General features: G+C 43.7%; 1 protein-coding gene across 5 annotated transcripts in view; it reads left to right on the top strand.

Moving 5' to 3' along the window:
• LOC123575777 (myosin VIIA and Rab interacting protein) overlaps positions 1-18,607 on the top strand; it is a 372,974-nt gene that overhangs the window by 150,511 nt on the left and 203,856 nt on the right. For 4 of the 5 annotated variants that reach the window (XM_045436470.1, XM_045436469.1, XM_045436472.1 and 1 more), the window contains exon 3: positions 3,712-3,933. The exons of the other annotated variant lie outside the window; for it this stretch is intronic. In XM_045436470.1, the coding sequence (XP_045292426.1) occupies positions 3,712-3,933 (222 nt within the window). The remainder of the gene's footprint in view (positions 1-3,711; positions 3,934-18,607) is intronic. 5 annotated transcript variants of the gene reach the window in all.

Raw genomic sequence — 18,607 nt, 5'->3', positions numbered from 1 at the left:
ACATACTCCCAAAATTTGTATGGAACCCCCAAAGACCCCAAAATAGCCAGAGCAGTCTTGTCTTGTAAAGCTAGGGGTATCACAATCGCAGATTTCAAGACAAAGCTGTAATAATCAAAATAGTAGGGTACTGGCACAAAAATAGACCCATAGATCAGTGGAACAGAATAGAAAGTCCAGAAATGAGCCCACACTTATATGGTCAATTAATCTACAACAAAAGAGGTAAGAATATGCAATGCAGAAAAGACAGTATCTTTAATAAATGAAGCTGAGAAAACTGGACAGCTACATGCAAAAGAATGAAACTGTACCATTTTCTTATGCTGTATACAAACATAAACTCGAAATGGATTAAAGATCTAAATGTGAGACCTGAAATCATAAAATTCTTAGAAGAGACCACAGGCAATAATTTCTTTGATATTGGCCATAGAAACATTTTTCTAGATATGTCTCCTAAGGCAATGGAACCAAAAGCAAAATTAAACTATCGGGACTACACCAAAATAAAAAAAACTTCTGCATAGCAAAGGAAGTCATCAATAAAACAAAAAGGCAACCTACTGAATTGAGAGAAGATATTAACAAATGATAGATATGTCCAACAAAGGGTTAATATCCAAAATACAGATAGAAGTTAACAACACACTCCCCAAAACAAATAATACAAAATCTATTTCTGCCCATAAAAATGGGCAGAAACCTGAATAGACACTTTTTCAAAGAAGGCATACACATGGCCAACAGACACACGAAAGGATGCTCAACATCAGTAATCATCAAGAAAATGCAAATCAAAACCATGAGATATCACCTTACACCTGTCAAAATGGCTGGAATCAAAAAGACAAGAAATAACAAGTGTTAGTGAGGATGTGCAGAGAAAGGAACCCTCGTACACTGTTGATGGAATTGCAAACTGGAGCAGCCACTGTTGAAAACAGTAAAGAGCTTCCTCAAAAACCTACAAATAGAAATACCCTATGTCTCAGTAATCCCACTACTGAGTATTTACCCAAAGAAAACAAAAACACTAATTTGAAAAGATACACGCCCCCTTGTGTTTGTTGCAGCATTATTTATAATAGCCAAGATATGGAAGCAGCCCAAGTGTCCATTGATAGATGAATGGATAAAGAAGATGTGGTATTTACATACAATGGAATATTACTCAGCCATAAAAAAGAATGAGATCTTGCCATATGCAACAACATAGATGGATCTAGAAGGTGTAATGGTGACTGAAGTAAGTCAATCAGAAAAACAAATAACATATGATTTCACTTATATGTAGAATTTAAAAAACAAACAAAGAAAAAAGAGAAACAAAAAACAGACTCTTAACTATAGTGAACAAACTGACGGCTACCAGAAGGAAGGTGGCGGGGCGGGGGTTGGGGGGGGGGAATGGGTGAAGGAGATTAAGAGCACACTTACATGATAAGCAGTGATTAATGTATAGAATTGTTGAATCACTATATTGTGCACCTGAAACTAACATAATATTGTATTTTAATTATACTTCAATTGAAAGAAGAAAAGAATAGAGCAAACTCAAAACCAGTAGAAGGGAGAAGTGGTAAAGGTGAGACTAGACTTTATTGCGGCGGAAAATAAATAAGCAACATAGACCAGCAACCAAATGCTAGTCCTTCATTTAAATTAATAAAATAAATAGACCTCACAACTTACTGATCAAAGGCCAAAAAGCTTAGGGTCAACTAAGCAATATTTGGAAAGAAAAGGAGACATGATTACAAATATAGCGGTGGTCTTAAAGTCGTGAGAGAAATCTGTGAACCTCTTTATGCCAGCATTCTTGAAAATCGAAACAAAACAGACCATTTCCTAGGCTTCAAGATCAAAACAGTGTATATAATACCATTTAAAAATTTTTTTTTTCTCAACGTTTTTATTTATTTTTGGGACAGAGAGAGACAGAGCATGAACGGGGGAGGGGCAGAGAGAGAGGGAGACACAGAATCGGAAGCAGGCTCCAGGCTCTGAGCCATCAGCCCAGAGCCCGATGCGGGGCTCGAACCCACGGACCGCGAGATCATGACCTGGCTGAAGTCGGACGCTTAACCGACTGCGCCACCCAGGCGCCCCTATGATACCATTTTAAAATAAGAAGGCAGGGGAGGGAGAGAGAGGCAACAGAAAGAGAGGGGATTAGGGAGAAGAAGAAGGAGAAGGGAGAGAGAGGGTAGATACCTAAAATAGCTCTGAGTAGTGGAATACAGGTAATTCTAATATTTGTCCTTTCTGCTTACCTGTGTCCTGGTTAATTTACTCCCATCCCTAATGTGTCAGGCAAGGGCAACTCCTATCCACGCAGCCATTGTTCACCATTTAGGCCATGGATTTTGAGAATTTGCTTCTGGTCAGGTGGGCCACGGAGGCCCCTGGAAAGAAAGGGGTCAGGAGGAAGCCTGGATGTGCAGAGATGGGACAGCATCATGGCTGGTGGTGGGCCTGGGGAGGCAGCCTACCGGCCAAGACGGTTGAGGACTTGAGCCCCATCTTCTCATTGTCTTCTCCATTGTGTGTCTCCTATAAAGACACTTCTCATTGGATTCGGGGCCCACCAGGGTAATCCAGGATGACCACACCTCAAGACTGTTCACTTGATTACATCACCCTTTTCCCCAAATAAGGCACATTTCAGGCTATGGTGGTGGGAGCACGGACATACCTTTTTGGGGCCACCATTCAACCCACTGCAGGGGCTGTATGACTGAGAGGTTTATAGAAAAAGAAAGTACTTCTAAATGATGAAAGATACCATATGGCATGTAGAAAAGACAAGTGCAAGACGGGAGAAAGTATTTGCCACATACATCGTAGATTTATCTGGAATGAACTGCACCATCAGAGACTGAAGGTGGAAAAATGAGGTACTTTGCTGTTACTGTTTGTGGGCATCCACTTTTGTGGCAGGAAAACCACTCAAATTTGCCAGGTCACAGTAACTTGGCTACTTGCGGTCAGTTTTTCCTTAGGTAACTCGGCCTGTTTGGGGGCATCCTTGCCTGTCCGAGCTTCTCTTTCCTTCTCCCTGAGTGTAGACAGAAAGGCAGGCAGCATGGTGTTTTGCATTCATACGGCTGGCCGTGTGCCCAGTATGACCGTGAGCTCTTTGGAAGAAAGGATTGTCTTTGATCCAGTTCTGAATCAGCAGTGCTTGGGATTTGCCCATCACCCGGGGAAGCTTTATTGACTTACATCGATTTGAAAGCTTTTAAAATCCCTGGGTGCGTTAGTTTCAGGGGAGGTTAAAGAGGACCGGGGCTGCATTTATCGTATTCCCAGCAGGGCTGTTGTGAGAATTAATGTTTTAGCATGGATGATCTCCTGCTCCTTTAGAAAGGCATTAATTAAGTGAAAGGTTTTATTTTTCAAGGATGTGCTTAGTTTTATGATAATTTGTATCTCAACCTATTGTCTGAAATAGAAGTAATGAGGCTCTTGGGCTTTCTCGTAGAAAATGCGACTCGCAGAAGTGCGCAAGAATTAATCCACCAGTAGGGCTCCTCTCTGGATATCGCGTCAAGCAGTTGGTCTCTTGGAGTTTGTCGTTTGGAGGGCAGGTCGTCCAGGGCGGCGCGGCCCGTGGGGGGTCCCGGGGCGGGGGGTGCTTTACGGAGAGAGCGTCCTGACCGGATGCGCTGTTTCTCTTCTCCCCCCCCCCCCCACCTGCTGGCCCAGCGAGATGAAGCAGAAGCTGGCCGAGGAAGGCAACAAGTGCAGCATCCTCTCGAAGCACCAGAAGTTCGTGGACCACTGCTGCATGCGCTGCTGCTCGCCCTTCACCTTCCTGGTCAACACCAAGCGCCGGTGTGCCGACTGTCAGTTCAACGTCTGCAAGAGCTGCTGCTCCTACCAGAAGCACGAGAAGGTGTGGATCTGCTGCGTCTGCCAGCAGGCCAGGTGAGTGGCCGAGTGGGCTCGTCAGGGGCCCGCTGGTGGCCCCGTCTTCCTTCAGCCGGGTGGGAGCAGCAGAGGCCGGCTGGGAGGACGGGAGTCCTGACCGCGTGCAGTCGAGAGATGGCCCAGGTGCACGGGACACCACGCGCCCTTCACAGAGAGAACGAGGGAGGGCGACGCTTCTTGTCCGGCCCGACCAGTCACCCCTTCGGCCGCGGGGGCACAGAGCACGGGGCCGCCAGCTAGAGCTGGGTTTGGAGAAAGCTTCCCAGGAAACAAGAAATAAGGGCAGGATGGTAAAAGATGAAAAAGCAATGCTAACGTGAAAGTGGGGTGGGGATGATGGTCTCCACGTGAGGGAAATGGCTAGCGTGGAGTCTCACGGGGACACGTATTTTTATTCTTCCCTCAGTGACCGGCAGAGCATTTGTTTGATACATTGAGTATTTGGAAACCGGTAAGCCTGATGAGCCAGGGTCTGGCGTTTGTCCTTTGGAATTCTTAAATCTTTGCTGATCCCAGCATCTGCAAGGCACATTCGTATTCATTGCGTCCTTCATAATGCCTCCCGCCGTGAGCAAGATGGGGTCTGGCCCGTCCCAAGAACACACACAGGAGCCCCTGCCCCCCTCATCTTTTCCTTCTTCCTTCCTGCTTCGTTTGTTCACTTCCATCCTTTAACGTATCAAGTCCCAGCATTTTCCCGTAAAGCTAGTTACTGCGGATGACTGCCAAGCACCCTTGGGATCGATCCCCAGGGAATCTGTCTCTGAGCTGTAGATACCAGAGATACCAACTGAATGCAAATGGGGTTTGTTGAGCACTCATTACCCAGGGTGGGGTGCTGCCCAGGTTCTGCGTATGACTTTCAGAGCAAGGAATCCATCCGAGTCTCCATATAGCAGCTCCTTGGTAGGAGGAGGAGAAGCTCTGTGGCAACAAAGAGAAGGAGGAGACTTTAGTTGTATGTGAGCCTACGATTGAGAGTGGATGATGCAAAGAGGTACATCCTGTGCCTTCCCTTTCTCGGTAAAGTTGGGTTAAGGTCAAGTGCTGATAACAAGAGAGTTGCCTGTCGGAAGAGATTATGTGCAACAGAAGTTGGAGACCCAGGCTTTGGAGCTGGGTTCTAATCATTGATTTGTGTACTTCCAACCAACGGGATCATTGTGTGTTTTGCTCCAGCCGTGCTCAACCTCACATATGTAGACACGGGGAAAGTAGACGGCCGGGCTCTTCCTGGATTGGTGGCGGGGGGGCGGGGGGGGGGTGCGCGTTTCAGAACTTTGGGACAGATGCAAGGATACGGAGTTCAAGATATTTAAAATGTAGAAATTAAAACGATAGACTAATCTGGATGGTGAAGGAAGGAAAGTCAGAAAGGAGCTGTAAATGGTGGGAAGAGAACGAAGAGGTCAGTCAGCTAGAAGTCCCTGGTAAAGTTGAAGAACTGTGACCGTGGGGGTATTTAGCAGAGAAAATTTTGTGTGCCGGAAAAGATGTTTGAATTAGTGGTCTCTGAAGTGGATCCGTCGGGAGGTGAACGTGGGCATAGGAGGTTGAGGTCTAGCTGAGGAAGCCACGGGACTAGAAGGCAGGTGCATATGGATTCCAAAGTGACCAGGTTGGTGGCAGAAGCATGATGGTGACCCAGGTGACACAATCTCATTGAGCAAAGAGGAGGAACTAGCAGGCCAGGAGGTGATAGCAATAAGGAGTAGAAGAGTGTGGTGTGGCCGGATAGCACAACTGTGTATCTGGGCGGGTGTCACACAGCATTGGGCTCAAACACCTGCCACGGCACCACAGTGCCGCACCCGTGTTCGTGACCAGCCTAGTCTGTGGCCAATACCTTCAACTCCATTTGGAGTACCAGAGCCCGGCATGTAGGAGACACGCACATCTCTGTGGGTTGAGTAACAGAACAGGACAATGTTCCAAAGCAGCCAAATGCATGGTACAGGTGAGACTTCAGGAATTTTAAAGAGAAGGGATCCAGAGAGTGTTGGGGCATTCTTTTTCTGGAAAACAGGGGGACCCCAGATGGTACTCAGGTTGGGAAGAGGCATCACAGGGCACTCTTGGACAGGGTGTGCCATGAGCCAAAAAGATCCCACAAGGTGTGCGGAGGGCCCGGGACAGAGCCCTCTTGCAGGGCATGTAGAATTTAGGTCGGTTTAGGTGAAGAATTCGGGTTTGATCCCCAAGAGGTTGTGGCATCATTGAAATTCAAAGCATTGAGACTCTAGCAGTCATCAAAATACGCTATTCCGTACTATTCTTCATGTATTCATCTCCACACAGCAGGAAATACTAGCTTTTGCACGATCTTGTTTCTTTTCAATTTTTCTCTTTTCCTCTTCTTGGTGGATCAGAAAAATCGCCGCCTTTACTCAACAGCTAATAGCAATAAAACCTGCAATCACAGCCTTTCAACCCCACATCCACCCCAAGTCGTGTGTATGGGTCTGTTACCAGTTCCAATCGAATGGCACATTGCTTTCCTCAAACAGTAGTGATGTTAAGTGAGTTCTATACTGCCTCGGGATCATATCACTGATAAATGGAAGAACCTTGCCTTGAGAGCCAGTCTGCCGATTGAATGCTGTGCTGTTTCATTTATACTAGATTGTCTCAAGAAATAGTCAGATATTGAAAAATGAACCATAAATGGGGCAGCAAATGGTTTATAAGACTATAGTTTAAATTTCCATTTTATATTTCGAGCCACCTAAAGAGGAGGCAGGAGGCTCAGGTGACCCCATTGACCTGAATCTTGCATCATTTTCGTGTCAACATCGCGTGACAACTCCCTGAGTCTCAAAAGGACACCAGAAAATAAAGAACCATTTGTAGAAGGGATACCTTGAAAGATATCCAAAAAACTAATGTAAATTTGTTCCATTAGTTTTTTAAAGAAGGGTGGGGATTCCTGAGAAGTCATCCACATTCAGTGCGTCTAGCACAGATAGAACACACCCACACTTGTTTAATCAAAGTTGGCAGAAAGAGGATCCTGAGGAGAAGTTGGGAATCTTTCTGTTTTAATCTTGTGTAATGTCATGTGGGGACATTTCTGGGAGTCTTAGGATTGTAATAATATTGTCTGAAATCAAAGGAGATGAAAAAGTGGAGCTTGTTCCCTGTTTTCTTCAAGTTCATCGTAGGAATTTGTTTAGGGAAAAAATCCGTGATGCATGTGGCAGGTTTTTGCTTCTAGAAATTTCTCTAAGGCCCAATGTGGTAGAGAAGTATGCCTGGGTCAAAGCACCTCAGATGTATGACCTGTGGGCTGACAGTCTTTTTTTTTTACATTTTGAAGGATGCCTCAGAAGAGTTTATTTTTCTTTTTTTTTTTTTTTTTAATTTTTTTTTTCAACGTTTATTTATTTTTGGGACAGAGAGAGACAGAGCATGAACGGGGGAGGGGCAGAGAGAGAGGGAGACACAGAATCGGAAACAGGCTCCAGGCTCTGAGCCATCAGCCCAGAGCCTGACGCGGGGCTCGAACTCACGGACCGCGAGATCGTGACCTGGCTGAAGTCGGACGCTTAACCGACTGCGCCACCCAGGCGCCCCAGAAGAGTTTATTTTTCTGATGTACTAACAAGCTGTGTAACTCCTCATTGCCACACAACAGACACAGCTAAATTCATCATGTGAAGCATTTAAGGGCCACTGTGACTTGAATCATGTCTGAAAAATTTCTGACTAGTAACAGCTTTTAAAGCCTGTCCAGTTTCTTGAAACAGGAAAAAAAAAATAGTTTACAAGAGATTACGGAGACTAAATACAGATTTTACCTGGCAAAAGCTGGTGTCATGCTGGGGGATGGCATCGTGGGCACTGTGCCTCCCTCCATGTTGTTCATTGGTTCCTCTACTCCTGGGGCAATCTGAAGTTCACCTCTTGGTCTAGAAGTGATTTGTTTTATTTTGGATATTCTTCCAGTAGATTCACAGTCAAGCAGTGAGATTTAAAACCACTGTATATGTCAAAATCTATGAAGAACACATTCCGTGCGTGCGTGCGTGTGTGTGTGTGTGTGTGTGTGTGTGTGTGTGAAATCTCAGTGAAATGGTTGATAGCTCTGTGACATTGCAGAGGTGAGCACTTTGGTGAGGCCGCATTTAGACCCATTTTTCACTGCCCACTGGCCATGATGTGCTTTTTCCCTTCCTATGTAAATTAATCTCATTTTTGTTGCATTGGTTTAATTTCAAGCTGTTTATCCAGTGGCTATACCATATGCATATGGAGCCATGAATGACTATAATGATAAGAATTCTGGTCCACAAAAAATTAAGGGGCTAAGAGTCGAGGGTAGACATTTATGCAAAAAAATTAACAAATTGCATCAGAAATAAATGACTATCAGGCACCTGAGCCTGTCTCTGGTGTAGTTCTAAATGAGTGATTTGGATTAGAAATGTAGGGTTCATCAGGGAGGACCCAAATCATGTCTAGTCTCTGTAAAAATAGTAGAATCTGTAAATTCACCTTTCTTCTTTTTTGTCTCATGTCCTAGTGTTCTGTTTGGTTATTTATTACAGTAAAAATATTTCAATTTTAAATGAAAATTCCCTTTTAATGGTCATTGCTATAATTATGATGCTGGTTAGTTCATCATCCGTTCTTTTGCTTCATAAGTTTTGCATTAAAATATATTTTTATTGTCACTTTAGAATTTTTAACTTTGGGAAATTAACAAACCTTAGATGAATTTATTATAGAATGAATGATGGATTACTTATTTTAGAGATTATGTAGCCAATCGGATACTACTGAATCATTCCCTCTGTCATATATATATATATATATATATATGTAAATTGATCTTCTCAACAACTTCTTGTATAGATTTATCCAAACACTAAAAATAAGGATGTAATAGTAGTTGCATTTTAAGAACTTCTACAGGAAACAAAACTTTCAGAATGAGCCCAGACCTTGCTTATCAGCCACTGTCATTTGCGGTCAAATTGATTCAAGAACAACACTCCTATTTTCCTTGGGAACAAATTGGCTTCCTAGTTCTTTGCTTCATTATAAAAATTGTTCTCTCTGATTTTTGTCACTTTGTGCTATTATCTTTAACACAGACCAATTTGGGAGATTGTTGTCAGGGAGTGAGAAAAAAAATTATCCTTGGAATCGAAATCAAAACACATCTCCTCATTATGCTTGTGTCATTTGCTTTGTTTTTTTCTGAGACAACTTAAGGCTTCGTTTCTTTTCACTTGGAGCTGAATATCCTTTACTTCTATCTGATCATTTATTCCTTGGGCCGTCACACAGTCCACATGATTCATAAACTAGCATTACTGACCTTTTGGTATAAACTCCACAGTATGTTTGAGAGATACCCCAGTGGATTTGCAATATCCCTGAGGAAGATACAGTAATATTAAAAATTCTCATCGTATGATAAAGACATTCACAAGGGAGCAAATATTTGGAAAATATTGAACTTTGCTAGAATGCAAGGGGGTAGAGATTTTATGCTTCAAGTAGTTTTGTTTTCCTCATTAAATTAGTGATTTTTTTTTCACCATTCTACTCAGTGTTGATGATGGTAGACTGAGAAAGGCACCCTTATCCATTGCTGGTGGAATCGAAATGGGCATTATCTTTTACCGACACGTATCAAGAGCCTTTAGTATGTCCAAGCCCCTGAACCCCATCATTTCATTTTTGAATACTGCACAAAAATGAGGTGTGCTGAATTATTTGTAATACAAAAACAGAAGTAATCTAAATGTCCAACAGCAGAACAGTGGAAGAAAATTAGGGCATATTCAACTTAATAGATTATGATGAGGCCTTTAAAGTAGTGTATACATTGTATTAGCAAATACAAATTTACAAGGGTAAATTCTTACATTAAAACATTATATTAAAAACTGCAATGTAGGGGTGCCTGGGGGACTCCGTCGGTTAAGCATCCGACGTCAGCTCAGATCATGATCTCGCGGTTGGGGAGTTCGAGTCTCCCATGGGGCTTTCTGCTGTGATCACAGAGCCCACTTCAGATTCTCTGTCCCCGAGCGTGCTTACGCTCTCTTTCTCTCTCAGAAATAAATAAACATTAGAAAAAACTACAATGAAAAATGTGTGTACAATATAATTGCCGTATAATAAAAGAAACAAGACTGAAAGGGAATACACTATCAATGCTGTTAACATTGGCATTGGGAGATAGCATATGGATAAATCATTTTTCTCTTACCTCTATTTTCCAATACGTTTCCAAATTTCCCACATTTTACGCATGTGCTTTTATAACCAGGTGTACATAAAGCAAACATGAGATCTGGGACGTGCTCCTTTCTCGCCTTCCCATTCCAAATCCTCTCGCCCATCACCTCAGTGTTGCTGTTCCCCCAGCAGCACCCTGCTTTCTGCCACAGAGCTAAAACCACCCAGCTTCCCAGGGAAAACGGACCCGTCAAAGGGAACTTGTATTTTGAAGGCCCATATAACGGGCACTTTAGGTTACAGATAGCAGCCTGTCTGTAACAGATCTCCACAGAGACTATGACTGCAGCACTCAGACTAATCATTGTCAGAGTGACCTGAATCATGAGGCAGTTGGGAATTTGGAAAACTATAAATTGTCCCTAGTGAAAGCTACGCATCTAAATTCTGGTCACTGATTTTTTACTATGAATAGATTAAATAACAAATATATCAAGAGTGCCTGCTAAGGGCATGGGATTGAATTTGCCTTTTCAGATGAACTATTTCATGTAACCCTCATAAGAACTCTGAGGGAGGGCAAGAGGTTAGCCCCGTTTTAGAGGCAGGGCGGTCTGAAATGTGGAATGACCAAGTGGCTAGCCAAGGTCACTTTGTCAGTCTCAAGTTCAGGAGTCTCCTTACAATCTCCCCAGGAATGCAGCCTCTGGGCCCCTCTCCTTCAGCTGCCCGGCAGGCCTCCTTGCTCAGCCAGCCACCTGGACCCTATTTTTAAGTCTGCAGAAGCAGGGGACAGCCTGTGCTCCCAGACGGTGTTAAAGGGATAGTGTAGATTTCAGTTCCTCTTGACGTGCACACTTGCACTTCCTGTACAGCCAGAGCAGTGAGGACGGACTGAGACACGGGAGGGAACATCAGGGAAGGAGGACAAGTGCGGTAGCTTCACAGCCCATGCCACCACATGGCACTCCCCTCCCGTTGGCCCTTTGGGCTCCTCACAGCCCCACTTACCTGAGATGTGTCACTCTAACGTGCATCCTATCTGTGCCATCAGGGTCGAGTGGGTACTGTATCCGTTGAATGACTGACTGAATCTCCGAAAGCCTGCATTTTTAGGGAAGATACAGACTATGACATTGTGTGACATTGAACATTAAGAGCATGAACTAAATCTTTGAGCTATTTTTGGTAAACCAGTGGCCTCTGAACACATCATTCTAACAGGTTTTAAAAAAGATTTACTTTGATATACAAAGTTTAGTAGGCTTTGATTAAATCTGCAGTATTCACAATGAGCATTTAGGATACATTATTAGGCTGACAACCATGGGTTTTATTAGTGTGTTTACATAAGGAGCTATGATGGCTAATTTTATGTGTCAGCTTGGGTAGGCCACGCTCGCTGGGTATTTGGTCAAACAATAGTCCAGATGTTGCTGTGAAGATATGTTCTAGATCAGATTGGCATTTAAATCAGTAGACTTGGAGTAGAGCAGATTACCCTCCATCATGTGTGAGCCCCATCCACTGAGTTGAAGGCCTTTCGAGAAAAAAGATTGATTTCCCCAAGGAAGAAGGAATTCTGCCAGCAGATGGCCTGTGGTCTCTGGCCGCAACAGCCACTCTTCCCTGAGTCTCCAGCCTGCTGGTCTACCCTAAAGAGTTGTTTTTTTTGTTTTGTTTTTTTGACTTGCCAGCCTCCATAGTCCTATGAGCCAATTTCTTAAAATAAATGTCTCTCTCAATAGATGATAGTAGATAGGTAGATAGATCGATAGATAGATGGATATAATCTCCTATTGGTTCTTTTTTTTGGGGGGGGGGGAACCTTAACTAAGAACGGGACCTTCAAGGAGGGCAGGATAATGGGAGATGGGAAGTGGAAAGGAGAGAAGTAAAATGGGACCCCTCATCATATATTGTCCAGCCTGGCCCCTGAGAGAGAGGGAGCCACAGGCAGAAGCAAAGAAGCCGTTTTCACCATGGAACATGGGACTCAACAGTGTTGCTCTGCAGCCTAGGGCACAATGTATGATATAGACATGGGGAGAGAGGCATTGTCCTTTGAGGACAGAAGCTCAAGCACAAGAAGGATTATTGTCTCTGGTAGCACTGAGGGGAGCTGGGCAGTGATTTGGCATTTGCCCAGGAGAGCAGGACTTGGCAGCAGAAATCCAGTGGTTTCTCTACAACTGGACATTAGCAGGGGCTGGAAGGGGGACGCACCACTAGTGACTTCCTGCAAGACTTCCCGAGAACTCCAAAAAACACCTAGAAGACATACCGTGGGTGGAGGCTGATGTCCTGCTTCATCCAGGAGGAGACACAGAACCCGTACCGTTGGGAATTGTTATTAAGATGACCTTATATATGTGTTTCCCACAGGCTGGTGGCACTTGGTGAAATTCGGGTTGCAGTCGTAAGGCAGGCATTGATTTGGGCAAAGCGAGGAGAAAAGAAACCCTAGGATATTGAAACGTTGGTAGATGGACCACCTCAATAAGCAGGCCTATGACCCTGACGATGCCAATCTGATCCTCTCTGGGAATTTGAATCTTGGGTGGAGCAACACATCGACTGAGGACAGTTAGAGCTGAGTCATCCCAACATGACAACGTCCCAAATGTTGACCAGGGGTGATGTTCCCATTAGTGAGAGCCCTCGTCCTGCCACCTCAAGTCTTGGATGTTCAACTTTCCCCTTAATTCTTTAAGCCACCGGATCTTTCCATTGAATTACCTTTTCACAGAAGTCATCCAGAATTCATTTTTATGGCTTAAAACAGAACCTAAAGAACCAGATCTGCTACAGTAGACACAATGCAACCAGAGCTGCAAGATAGAAATTTTAGACCAAGAAAGAGTAGAGGCAGGTGACCACCCTGATATGGGACTAAGAAGGGGATATTGTTGTTTCTTCCATGTTTCCTATCTTCCACACTTCAATGTGGTGTCTCGAAATTGGCAGGCCTGACTAATAAGTGTGACCTGAAAGAAAGATTCTTGAGTTTCTAATTTTCTAAGATCCCTGTTGCATAGAAAACAGAAAGGTTTTCAGCTATGACATTAGTTAAATATGTGTTAGAAAGAGAAGAGTAGATCTACAGACATGGTGGAGGATATGAGGGTATAAGCGATGTTTGGGCAAAGGCCAGGAGTGGTACAAACGTGTTGTCGTACCTAAGAACTGAGAAGCGACCCCTTTTGTAGGTCAGGTGGTTTCTGCGTCTTTAGTTTCAATCAAATTAAAGGAGGACCTGAATGGCCACTAAAGGTACTATTAGGTCGTAGGCAGCCATGTGATTTTTGGCATATAACTCAGATGGGGCTCAAAGTTGAAGGACATTGCTATAAAAAACAAAACAACAGGGGCGCCTGGGTGGCTCAGTTGCTTGGGTGTCTGACTTCTGCTCGGGTCATGATCTCACAGTTCGTGAGTTCGAGCCCCGCGTCAGGCTCTGTGCTGACAGCTCGGAGCCTGGAGCCTACTTTGGATTCTGTCTCTCTCTCTCTCTCTCTCTCTCCCTCCCTCCCTCCCTCTCTCTGTCTCTCTGCCCCTCCCCTGCTCACACTCTGTCTCTCTCTCTCTCAAAAAAATAAGTAAACATTAAAACAACAACAACAAAAATCAAACTGCTTCCATTCCCGTGTAGAGGGAAAAGTTTCCTCAGAGCTTAATTTTTTAAAAAGAAGACCTAAAACCAGTGCTGAACACAATCTCGTTCAGATAACAAATGATACCCATCTGTGCACAAAGGAACCAATAAAAAAGCCATCTCACTGCAAGATGTATTTCCAATAAACATATGCTTATGTTTTGTTACTATTTAGCAGAATTGGAATATATTTATGGGGTTTTCTTGTACTCCAGTAGAACTTTATTTATGAGCCCTGAAAGTTGAATTTTGTAGTTTTCATATGCTATGAGATACTGTATGTTTATGTTCTTGATCAACTGTGTCTTAATAATCAGAATTGATAACTCAATTTAAGATATGTATTTTGACACTTTGAGCCTCAAGGCTCAAAAAGTTATTAAATTCAATTTATTACACATATTTCTGTGACAAAGAATGATAGCAAGGTGATAAATAAGACTGAAACATCAAAATATATGATATAAAATTAAATTCTGAAAGGGAAGTAGATGAGATAGAACTATCTGTTCAAGGAGGAAAATGGAAAATGTTAATATTCCAACTGTTAGAGGAGTTGGCAAACTATGACCCACAGACCAAATCTGGCCTGTTACCTGTTTTTATAAAAAAAAGCTTTGCTGGAAGACAGCCATGTTTATTCATGTACATGTTGTCTATGGCTGCATTCAACTACAACAGCACACGGGAATAGTTACAGTGGGGACCAGATGGCCCACAGACACAAAAATATTTGCTATCTGGCCACTTACAGAAAAAGTTTGCTAGCCCCCAGCTTAGACCAATCATGGCCCATCCCAGCGCATTTCCACCATGAACATGCTGGGACACTGTCATCATAAGATGCTAGCCAGAATGCAGGGGGGATGGATGTGATGACAACCATCAGTGGCTACCATGATGCACAGTTTAGAATATCTGGGGATCTCAACCACCCCCGCAAAATGTCACACAGGCTGGTAGCACCATTTCTGTTCGTTGACTCCAGACCTATGGACCACAGAACCCCACGGAGAGAGCCACACTTTGTGGCCTTGGGACAGATAGGGAACTTAAGAAATCATTGGTTCTTTGCAGGATTTTCTTCTAACATTGATCAGTCTAGCAGGTGTCCTCATCATGAACTTTGCTCGTTGACATGGTAGGGGAAAAAAATGCCCAATTTTTAACCATTAGACTCAGATATTTAAATTTTTGCACTCAATCTTGATGCCAATAGTCATTTCAACCCAGCAGCACCTTTTTTTAGCCTGTAATTAACCAACCACCAGGCCCCCAACTGATGATACATTAAGAGAGAAAAACATTAGAAGATAGTCTCTAAAATTGAACCAGTGGTGAACAGTTTGTTGTCATTTGAAGAAAAGAAAGAGAGAGAGAGAAGAATGTAGAAAGCACCCATGCTTCAGATGCTTGATGCTTTTCCGGAGATAGAGCATGCCCGTCTCTCTGGTTTGCCTCACATCACCGGCCATACCGTACCAGACATGAAGAGGCCTTATGAAAGATGGTCCCTGTTATAACAATACTTTACCTCTCCCTAGCACTTTACTGTTTTCACATGTCTTTGTTGAGGTGTATTACATCCAGAGCTAACAGACCTTCTCTTTTGCCAAGAGAAACAGCTCCTCCACTGATGCCAGTCTTGGACCACGATCTAGGCAACAGGTGTCAGCCCAAAGCCCCAGAATAGATTCCACTTTTAACATTAGCTGGAGGTTCTCTTTAACCTGATTAACAGAAACAAGAGAATTCATTGGGAATGACGGAAGCCATGCCATGGACTCGACCATATATGATTATGAACATTCACATAAACATCATCATAATTCAACAAATACAGAACGTGGGCACATCTCAGAGATATGGTGGGTTGGGTTCCAGACAACTGCAATAAGGTGAATCTCACAGTAGAGTGAGTCAGATGAATTTTTTGGTTTCCCGACTCTTATAAAAGCTATGTTTACTCTCTACTGTAGTCTACTGGGTGAGATGGCATTATGTCTAAAATGACAATATACATACCTTTATTTAAAATATTTGTTGCCAGTGCCTGGGTGGCTTAGTCCGTTGAGCGTCCAACTTTGGCTCAGGTCATGATCTCGTGGTTCATGGGTTCAAGCCCTGTGTTGGGCTCTGTGCTGACAGCTCAGAGCCTGGAGCCTGCTTCGGATTCTGTGTCTTGCTCTCTCTCTCTGCACCTACCCCATTCATGCTCTCTCTCTCTCTCTCTCTCTCTCTCTCTCTCTCTCAAAAATAAACATTTGAAAATATTTACTGCCAAAAAATGCTAATCTTGTGAATTTTCAGTGAATTATCATCACTGACCGCAGATCATCATCACAAATATAATAATAATGAAAATGTTTGAAATATTGCGAGAAAACCAACGTGTGACAGAGACACAAAGTGAGCAAATGCAGTTGGAAAAATGGCTCTGAGAGACTTTCTGGACGCAGGGTTGCCACAGACCTTCAATTTGTAAACAACACAATGCCTGCTAAGTGCGATAAAGCTCAACATGACAAAACAAGGTTTTCCTGCACGTCTGAATTCTGATGTCAATGTCAAATCCCTCCCCACTGAAGAAGGGGTGAGAGTCCAGCCAAGAGTTAGGAGAGACAGCCCTGTCCCTGTCCCCCTCCCCATCCATCTTCCTGGTTCTTCGTCTGGCAGCCGTGCTTTCTCTCCAACCCTTCCCAACCTGCACAAGAATGAGTGTCTCATTAATCCAAGACTTTTACAACAATTGCGAAGACACAGTCTTCCTGCAGTCGCTCAGATTTTATAGTTTAGAAACAATGTCTTTGGCAGGAATGATTCCAGAGGTCCCAACTGGCCCCTGCTTGGGTCCATGAATCCTTGAGCTCGCCTGCATCGCCTGAAACTTGAGCTCAGTCTTGTATTCTGCACCTTGTCGGTGAGCACTTTTCAGCAACACCTGAACTTTTTCATCTTGGGCTTTTTGTTTAGGGACGTGAACAGTTTCTAGGACAGAAATCAAGAATGCACTGTCTTATATCAATTGATCCTGGCCAAAATATGCAGGGCAGTCTTGTTTCCCGTCCCATAAACAAGGAGATTGAAGCCAAGAGGCTTGGGGGACTCACCTGAGTTTACACATTTGCTGGCCTGTAGACAAAAGCTCGGCAGCCAGCGTTGAGTCTCTGGAAGCCGGAACCCCGCACGGGGGTCGGCTCCTGGCACATAATAGGCTACCAGTCATTGGTGGCTGAATTGTGAGAGAATAGCAACTCAGTCCTGAACCCAGCCTCCCTCTACCAGTACTCTGCCAGGCTGCATGGTGAGGAATAACCACACCTGTCACAGATCCGTTCTCTTCAGATGAATCCTATCACTGGGGATGAGACCATGAAAGATTAACTGTAGCTATAGAAGCAGTTATTGGAGATGCCTTTGAATAAAACCTGGGAATCAGATAGGCAAGAGGAAGCAGGAGAGTTAACATTTGGGAATTTCCATTCAAAAACATTCCTTCCTGGGGCGCCTAGTGGGCTCAGTCAGTAAGGCATATGACTCTTGATTCAGGGTTAGAAGTTCAAGCTTCACATTGGGTGTAGAAATTACTTAAAAATAAAATCGTTAAAAAAAATCCATTCCAAACACATTTAATAAATGTCCATTATTTTTGTCAACACTGTGTTTTACACAATGATAGAATGATAAATAATACATGGTTCTTGACCTCAAGGAGCTCGTAGGTGAGTAATTGGAGTGAGCGAGCGAGAGAGCAGGTGGGTGGTGGGGGGAGGGGTGGGGATAACCAAAACTTGCAAGCATGTATTTACAATGTAATTAATTGTGTAACTGCTAGAATTCATATATAAAAGATGTGTTTGGAGAAAGAAACAACCATCAATTCTGGCTTGAGAAATCAGGGAAAGTTCTACAGCAGCCAGGACCTGTCAGAAGGGTCTTGGAAGATAAGGAGGCCAACAAAAAGATTGGGTGGTAGGCAGGGGTGGATATTGTAAATCAGAGTGAACCCTATCTTTTAGCGTAAGGGGAATTAACAAGCAGCAAAAATATCTACAGGCCACGTCTTCCAAATTGTATATTTTTTATTTTTTACTTGAAAAGATTTTTAAAAATTTTTAACATTTATTTTTGAGAGAGAGAGAAGGAGAGAGACAGAACGTGAGCAGGGAAGGGGCAGAGAGAGAGGGAGACATAGAATCCAAAGCAGGCTCCAGGCTCTGAGCTGTCAGCACAGAGCCTGACGTGGGGCTCGAACCCACAAACTGTGAGATCATGACCTGAGCCGAGGTTGGATGCTTAACTGACTGAGCCACCCAGGTGCCCCCCAAGTTATATTTTTAATACAGAAAAGCGTTATCTGCAACTGTACTGAGCATTCTTTTTACTGTCCCCTAACTGAAGGGTTTTCTTTTCCTTGTATTTTGGGGGAGAGGGCTGGGGCATGGTTAACATTTTAGAGACACCCTCACAGGCGTGACAGGCTCTGTCTGGCTGTGATGCTTTGGCACTGGCTGCATTTTGAGCGTGTCATGTTGGCACCAGAGGTCTGCTACAGGCTGGAACAGCAAACAGAAAGCTATGGCTTGGGTGGTGAGTATATCTGAACGGGTAACGAAGATGTGGCAATGTACTGGGGACTGGCGGGTGAGGGAGGATGTATAGCAAGGTCAAGATTTACTTACTCGGCAAACAAATAATCCTCTTTCTTTTTTTTTTTTTTTTTAATTTTTTTTTAACGTTTATTTATTTTTGAGACAGAGAGAGACAGAGCATGAACGGGGGAGGGGCAGAGAGAGAGGGAGACACAGAATCGGAAACAGGCTC

Source organism: Leopardus geoffroyi, chromosome C2 (genome assembly GCF_018350155.1).
Source record: "Leopardus geoffroyi isolate Oge1 chromosome C2, O.geoffroyi_Oge1_pat1.0, whole genome shotgun sequence".
Classification (NCBI taxonomy): domain Eukaryota; kingdom Metazoa; phylum Chordata; class Mammalia; order Carnivora; family Felidae; genus Leopardus; species Leopardus geoffroyi.
The sequence above is the reverse complement of the archived record's forward strand: the minus strand, read 5'-3'. Positions and strand labels throughout refer to the sequence as shown.